This window comes from Pollachius pollachius (assembly GCF_949987615.1).
Source record: "Pollachius pollachius genome assembly, chromosome: 12".
NCBI classification, from domain to species: Eukaryota; Metazoa; Chordata; class Actinopteri; order Gadiformes; family Gadidae; genus Pollachius; species Pollachius pollachius.
Genome location: NC_136945.1, coordinates 16,936,242 through 16,942,241, shown reverse-complemented (window position 1 = coordinate 16,942,241; position 6,000 = coordinate 16,936,242). Strand labels below are relative to the sequence as shown.

Genomic DNA, 6,000 nt, shown 5'->3' with positions numbered 1-6,000 from the left:
ATCTGTTAATTGTATAACAGCTACTTCACATCTAAATCTTATTTAGAAATGTCAGTTTCAGTTAAGTGTCATCCATAGATCGTATTTAGATACAATTTAAGGCTGGCACTTACGTATGCCAGTTTACAACAATACTACAGTCATGTGATCCGAACTAGGCTATCTTATCATCTTTGTGCACACAATTTTAACATTACTTGTTCTCCCATAAAAGAATAACAAATAAATACGAATTTGACCAATTCCTTTACCATTCTGAGCAAAGCAATGCGTTTCTCGTCACCATTGTTGTTTTTGTTCATATTTTGTAGATGTATCATCATTGGGATTAAATACTTTTGGGCTTTTGGTGAGAATTTTTTTCCAGACCTAAATGCCATAGATCCAAATGGTGTACCCTACTGCCCTCTATCGGTGAGCCACTGTAAAAGTACGGAAGTAAACATTGTTTCCGACCAGCATGGTAGTAGAACGGCTACAGGCAAATCCCCACAGCCACGCGATTAGTATTGTTGGGCAAGATAGCTGTACACTTTGGCCTCCAAAACGGTTGTCATCATCTACAAGCGAACCGGTGGGCTTCAGGAAATCACAAATCATTGCGTTTACAGTAATATCGATTGTTCCTCGGTGCCAATAATTTTACATGCTGAATAGCTAACAGTAGCTAGGTAGCCGACTAGAAGGGTTAGCTGCTGTGCAAGCAAGTTGTATGCATGTTTCATAATGTTAAACTATAGCACTGGAAAGCAACGTATTATAACACAGCAATGCATGAGTAGATATGCCTGTTCGTTCAGAAAAGTAATGCCCTCATTCAAAAAATCTCATTCCATAGGTGAAGGACTGACACTTCAAAACAATATGTCATCTCAAGGAGATGTGGATGCAGAGGGTGTTTCTGTAGCTCCCGCTCTCAACCCCTTCAACGGGTTCGAGTCCACTGTTGGGTCTACAATGATAGTGACCATCGGAGCGACTGTGCCAACCGGCTTCGAGCACACTGCTGCAGAGGAGGTGAAGGAGAAAATTGGGGCCGAAGGGCGAATTGGCAAAGATCGTGGTCGGATTTACTTCGAAGTCAGCACAGACAAGCTTTTCCAGGTAGGGTGCCACCCTGACAAGGCTAAATACATGTAGTCATCGTCGCCAGTTTGTGGGAGGAGTTGCTGTGTACGGTGTGCCCATCTGTGCATCATTTCACCTAAACAAAAAATTACTCCCACTAATTCAGCCTCTTGTCTAGTCATTGTTGCTAATTTGCTGCAAAGTGTGTCTATCAGTGTACCCAGTATTTGCCTTAATAATCAGACAAATAAATCCCATTATAGGTTCATCTACTGCGATCTGTTGATAACCTGTTTGTGATTGTGGAAGAATACAAACACTATCAGTTCAAGGAATCTAAGGTACAGTACCTCCGCCAAGCCCAGCGTGTAACACAAGACAGAAGTTGGATTGTTTCAGGTGTTGATGTGTAAAGGTTCCTGAATATGACAGCCCTGTGTCACATTGAACATGACTTGCATTTCTACCAAATTCAGCTGTGTCATTATTGCTAGTTTGCTCCTGCATATATAGGGCATATATTTATACATACTGTATACATCCACGGTTTTTTTTTAATGTAGAAAACGCACCCTGAAATTTCTATAGCTATCCGCAATGTCCAGTGACCCCATCTTCATACAAGCAACCCAAAACCCTGGGGTCCTGACCCCAAGCTTGGGAACCACTGGTTAAAACAATACACCCAGAAACTCGAAGAAAAGAACGGGGAGCCAAAAGTATCACTGTGTATCACACAGGAGGAGACGTTGGCCGAGTTGATGCAGCTCGCCTCGACCCTCCCCTGGGCCAACGCTCTGGAGGTCTGGAGGCTCAACAACTCCCTGAAGAAGAGGAGGGGGCGTCGCAGAGGTCCACACGTTGCCAAGGGCAAGGCGAAGGGCGCAGCTCCCGATGCGGAGGACGCAGAGGAGAAGGAGCCCCAACCGGCTGAGATGCAGCCGTCTACTGAGGAACGGCCCCTGGACGAGGCCGGGGCCGACTCTGAGAGCAGCTCCCGGGGCCCCGAGGAGGCGGCGTCCGAACCCAAGGTCCTCAAGTTCAGGGTGTCGTGCAACCGGGCTGGGGACAAACACAGCTTCTCCTCCAATGAGGCGGCCCGGGACTTTGGCGGCGCCATCCAGGACTTCTTCCAGTGGAAAGCGGACATGACTAGGTTCGATATAGAGGTATGTAGGTAGGCGTGCGCGCGGCGCCTGGGAAAGTAGATTGCAATCAGTGAATGCCGCTCCGATGGCCGGCTTACAAACTCTCTATTGTTGATGTCCGACACGCTAAATTGTCTCAGGTTGAATAAGGCAAAGAAAAATGTAGAAAACAAAAGGTTAGCAGGGATATTATGTGTCATGTCCGGGTTCGCATTTAGCCCTAAGAGATGGGCGGGAGTCTGATGAATTCATCTTAACAATAAGATTGACCAGACTTGAGGACTCATCTATTCTTGGCATCATGTTTTTACAATGAACTTGTGTCTTAAGGAGGTAATGAGCAAGGCGGGTTCCTTTTACAGGTCAGAACACTTTTCTCCTGGCATCAGTTTGTGTTATTGTACGTCACGTCGAGGTGTTGTCTCGTTCTGGCAGGTCCTGTTGAACATTAGCAGCGAAGAGGTAGTGATCGGCATCGCGCTGACCGAAGAGAGTCTACACAGAAGGAACATCACCCACTTTGGCCCGACCACCCTACGCTCAACGCTGTGCTATGGGATGCTAAGGTCGTGGTTGCAACACTCTTCACTGTCATGGTGGCCAAGTGGTCCCACACTGGGGTTCCTCTAGCTTTAGAAGTCTTTGAGGAAATCCTTTCAAGGGCCTTTTTTTTTGGGTCTCGACACGACTCTTGAGATTTCCCAATCAATCAACAAAACGCCCTTTCTTACATTTAACTCAACCCCATTTCTGTCTTATTTGCTTAAAAGATTTGTGACTAAATAAGGTTGTTTCATTCAAAGTTATTGCTCATACAACTTGGCATTGATGTACAAGCCAGTGAATCACACAATTAGTAATTAAAACATAAATATATTCACTGCTTCGGTTTCCCCTTTTTCAACCGCTCGACATTGTGCAAATCTGACACACTCCATGCTTTGGTCCCTCCAGGCTGTGCAATCCCCAGCCGTCTGACGTCATCTTCGACCCCATGTGTGGCACCGGAGCGCTGCCTCTGGAGGTAACTTTCCGACATTGTGTGGAAGATTACAGAGGGGAATACAAATATGTAAGCCAAAAAAGGACGTCCCCGGTCCGTTATAACTCTCGGTCCTCTCCTCTCCTCTCCTCTCCTCTCCACTCCAGGGGGCCATAGAGTTCAACAGCGCGTTCTACGTGGGCGGGGACAACAACGACATGGCCATCAACCGCACCGTCAACAACATCACTCACGTTCAGAAGAGGAAAGAGGAGGGAGACAGGTGAGCGGACCGGCCCCCTGCGGTGCGGAGGGCTTTTTACTCTGACTCTGGTACTGGGGGAACGGCTAGCTGTCGTGCTGACGGTGTTCAGTGTTTTCCCACAGTGCACCTGGACTCCCCATAGACGCGGTCCAGTGGGACGTGTGCCGTTTGCCTGTGAGGACCAGCTCTGTGGACATCATCCTGTCTGACATGCCTTTCGGGAAGAGGTGTGGTAATCGCGTCAGTGGAAGCATGAATAACAGCGGTTGATATTAATACTTCCTGTTGGGAGTGCTCAACAGGGGGTTGAATGACTGACAGGTCAATGTGTATTTCCAAAGAATGGGCTCCAGGAAGAAGAACTGGGACCTGTACCCAGCCTGTCTGCGGGAGATGGCACGCGTTGTGCGCCCGGGGTGTGGGACTGCTGTGCTGCTGACTCAGGACAAGAAATGCTTTTCCAAGGTACTGCCGATCCAACCGAAACACAGCCGTTCCTGCATGTTTCAAGGGACGTGTTACTGTCTTTTGTTTTCAAAGTTACTTGGAAGAGGAACTTTGAAAACCATAGGGGATTTTCCTGTTTTTCAGCCCTGTGAAAACAAGAGTAGTTGTTTTCACATGGAATGGTTGACATTTTTCCCAGTGAAGTGGGCCACATAGAACCGAGGATGAGGAGGATTTGATACAGATCGGCAGGGTTCAGGTATTCAGCCTGCCTTACGATGTGAATCAGAGGCTTACAACATATTCCTGGCACACATTGTTCAGGACAATATGACAAAGTATCTTTTCATTTCGTGGTACATTATAATGTGTTTATTCTGACACAGGCTCTCTGCTGAAAAATCTCAACATCCCAGAGTACAATCCCATTGTGATGTGATTGAACGTAAATCACTGAGAGAACGCAATTAAACTCACTCCATGGTTCCACCACGTGAAGATATAACGCAGTGTTTCCCCCAGCACTGTATGGTTAAGGTGGCTGCCTTAACAACAATAGGGCCCCGTCTTAACTACCAATGTATAAAAAAATATGTATTATATCCCTATTATATATTATACTACTATATATTATCCCTATTATTATTATTTTTAATTATTATGCATTAACAAAGTAAAAAACTCTCGTAGGGAAGGGAAACACACTTCCATCAGGTACAAAGAATAAAGATAAATGATGCATTGGTAATACTGTTCACAACAATAGTCGTGCCATGAAGCTTTTTGAATGGAATTGAAACGGCGACGGCGCCCCCACTAAGACATTTCCTGGGGGAAACACTGTAACGTGTGTTTGGGTGTCTGGTCTCTAGGCCGTGTCACGGATGGGAGGGCTGTGGAAGAAGTCCCACACGGTGTGGGTGAACATCGGTGGGCTGCACGCAGGAGTGTTCCTGCTCAAGCGCACGGCGGGGACGTTCGGGGAAACCCCAGAGGACATCTACGAAGCACCAGGAAACCGGAGCGGGGGAGGCAGCGTGAAGGAGGATATGGACCTCTCGTAATCACAGCCACAGCGGGAGTGTGGCTTTCTTTTCACAGTCGATGATGTTTAAAAGGAATAAGGTTATTTATTCGTTAATAGAGTTTTTAAAGGAATACATTTAGAATGTAGCCTGTTTGGGTCAAATGCGTGCTGACGTTTGTTCACGTTTTTGTTTTTTTTGTGTTTGGTTTTTTATTCCCTCTGTTGTGATTGAGGCATTTGAACCGACTTTCTTGTTAACAAAATATCTGCACAACTGATCTTGGTTTGAATAAATGTTGCGAAAAAGATTGTCTGAATATATTGACGATGCGTACTTGGATCAAGGAATGCAGACATCCCAACTCTCCTGAATATATGACAGCTCCCTGACACCTGTGAGTGACTGAGAATCGTATTTCTGTTGCACTCCCTGAGACCTCCCTGACATCAGTGATTGACATCCCATTTTCTCTAGGGTGGGATGTAGAGGAAATTATGAATGGAAGATGTATTTACTTGGGAATTTACTTCATCTGGTCATTTCCTAAAATTACTGCAAACACCACAAAAAACAAATGTTGTTTAACCGGCAATGGTACCCCGTGAGTCACGGATGACACAATGTAAACCGATGAAATGCCCCAGCCTACGTGAACAATTGCAGGTAGAGGGATGACGACATGTTGAGTGGATTAAGGGGAGCAGTGCTCTACATTAAAACCCTAATGCAGCCTAGACGTACCGTATGGGGGTTTAAAAAAATGAAACGTTGTTTTGCCACGTCTTGCATGCGTGAGAACGCTGGTAGCTTCACAAAACAATTTCTCACCATATTAAATCATTTCACGATTAATTACCATAACCCAATAAACCATAACCACCAACACAATAACTAACATCCGACGCATGAATGCTCCCAAAAAAGAAAGTGATATAAAATTCCTATAGGCCAATTTGTTACTTATATATTTTGGATATGGGCTTTTCACAACAAAATATACGAACAAAATAAAAAATGATGCATGGAAAAAGGTAAACATGCATACTTCATGAATACAACCTA

General features: G+C 45.4%; 1 protein-coding gene across 1 annotated transcript; it reads left to right on the top strand.

Moving 5' to 3' along the window:
- The first annotated feature begins 456 nt into the window (after positions 1 to 456).
- Positions 457 to 5,234, top strand: thumpd3 (THUMP domain containing 3). The gene is made up of 10 exons (XM_079747257.1): positions 457 to 574; positions 839 to 1,104; positions 1,332 to 1,409; positions 1,809 to 2,237; positions 2,652 to 2,782; positions 3,171 to 3,240; positions 3,366 to 3,481; positions 3,586 to 3,690; positions 3,805 to 3,928; positions 4,783 to 5,234. The coding sequence occupies exons 2-10, from the start codon at positions 865 to 867 to the stop codon at positions 4,972 to 4,974; spliced, it is 1,485 nt and encodes a 494-aa protein (XP_079603383.1). The 5' UTR covers positions 457 to 574; positions 839 to 864; the 3' UTR covers positions 4,975 to 5,234.
- Positions 5,235 to 6,000: the final 766 nt, after the last annotated feature.

Excerpts from the sequence above, each read along its gene's own strand:
- thumpd3 (XM_079747257.1), top strand. The coding sequence starts at position 865 with ATGTCATCTCAAGGAGATGTGGATGCAGAGGGTGTTTCTGTAGCTCCC. Across the intron at positions 2,238-2,651 it reads TGACTAGGTTCGATATAGAG|GTCCTGTTGAACATTAGCAG; the intron begins GTATGTAGGTAG and ends TCGTTCTGGCAG. Across the intron at positions 3,929-4,782 it reads ACAAGAAATGCTTTTCCAAG|GCCGTGTCACGGATGGGAGG; the intron begins GTACTGCCGATC and ends TCTGGTCTCTAG.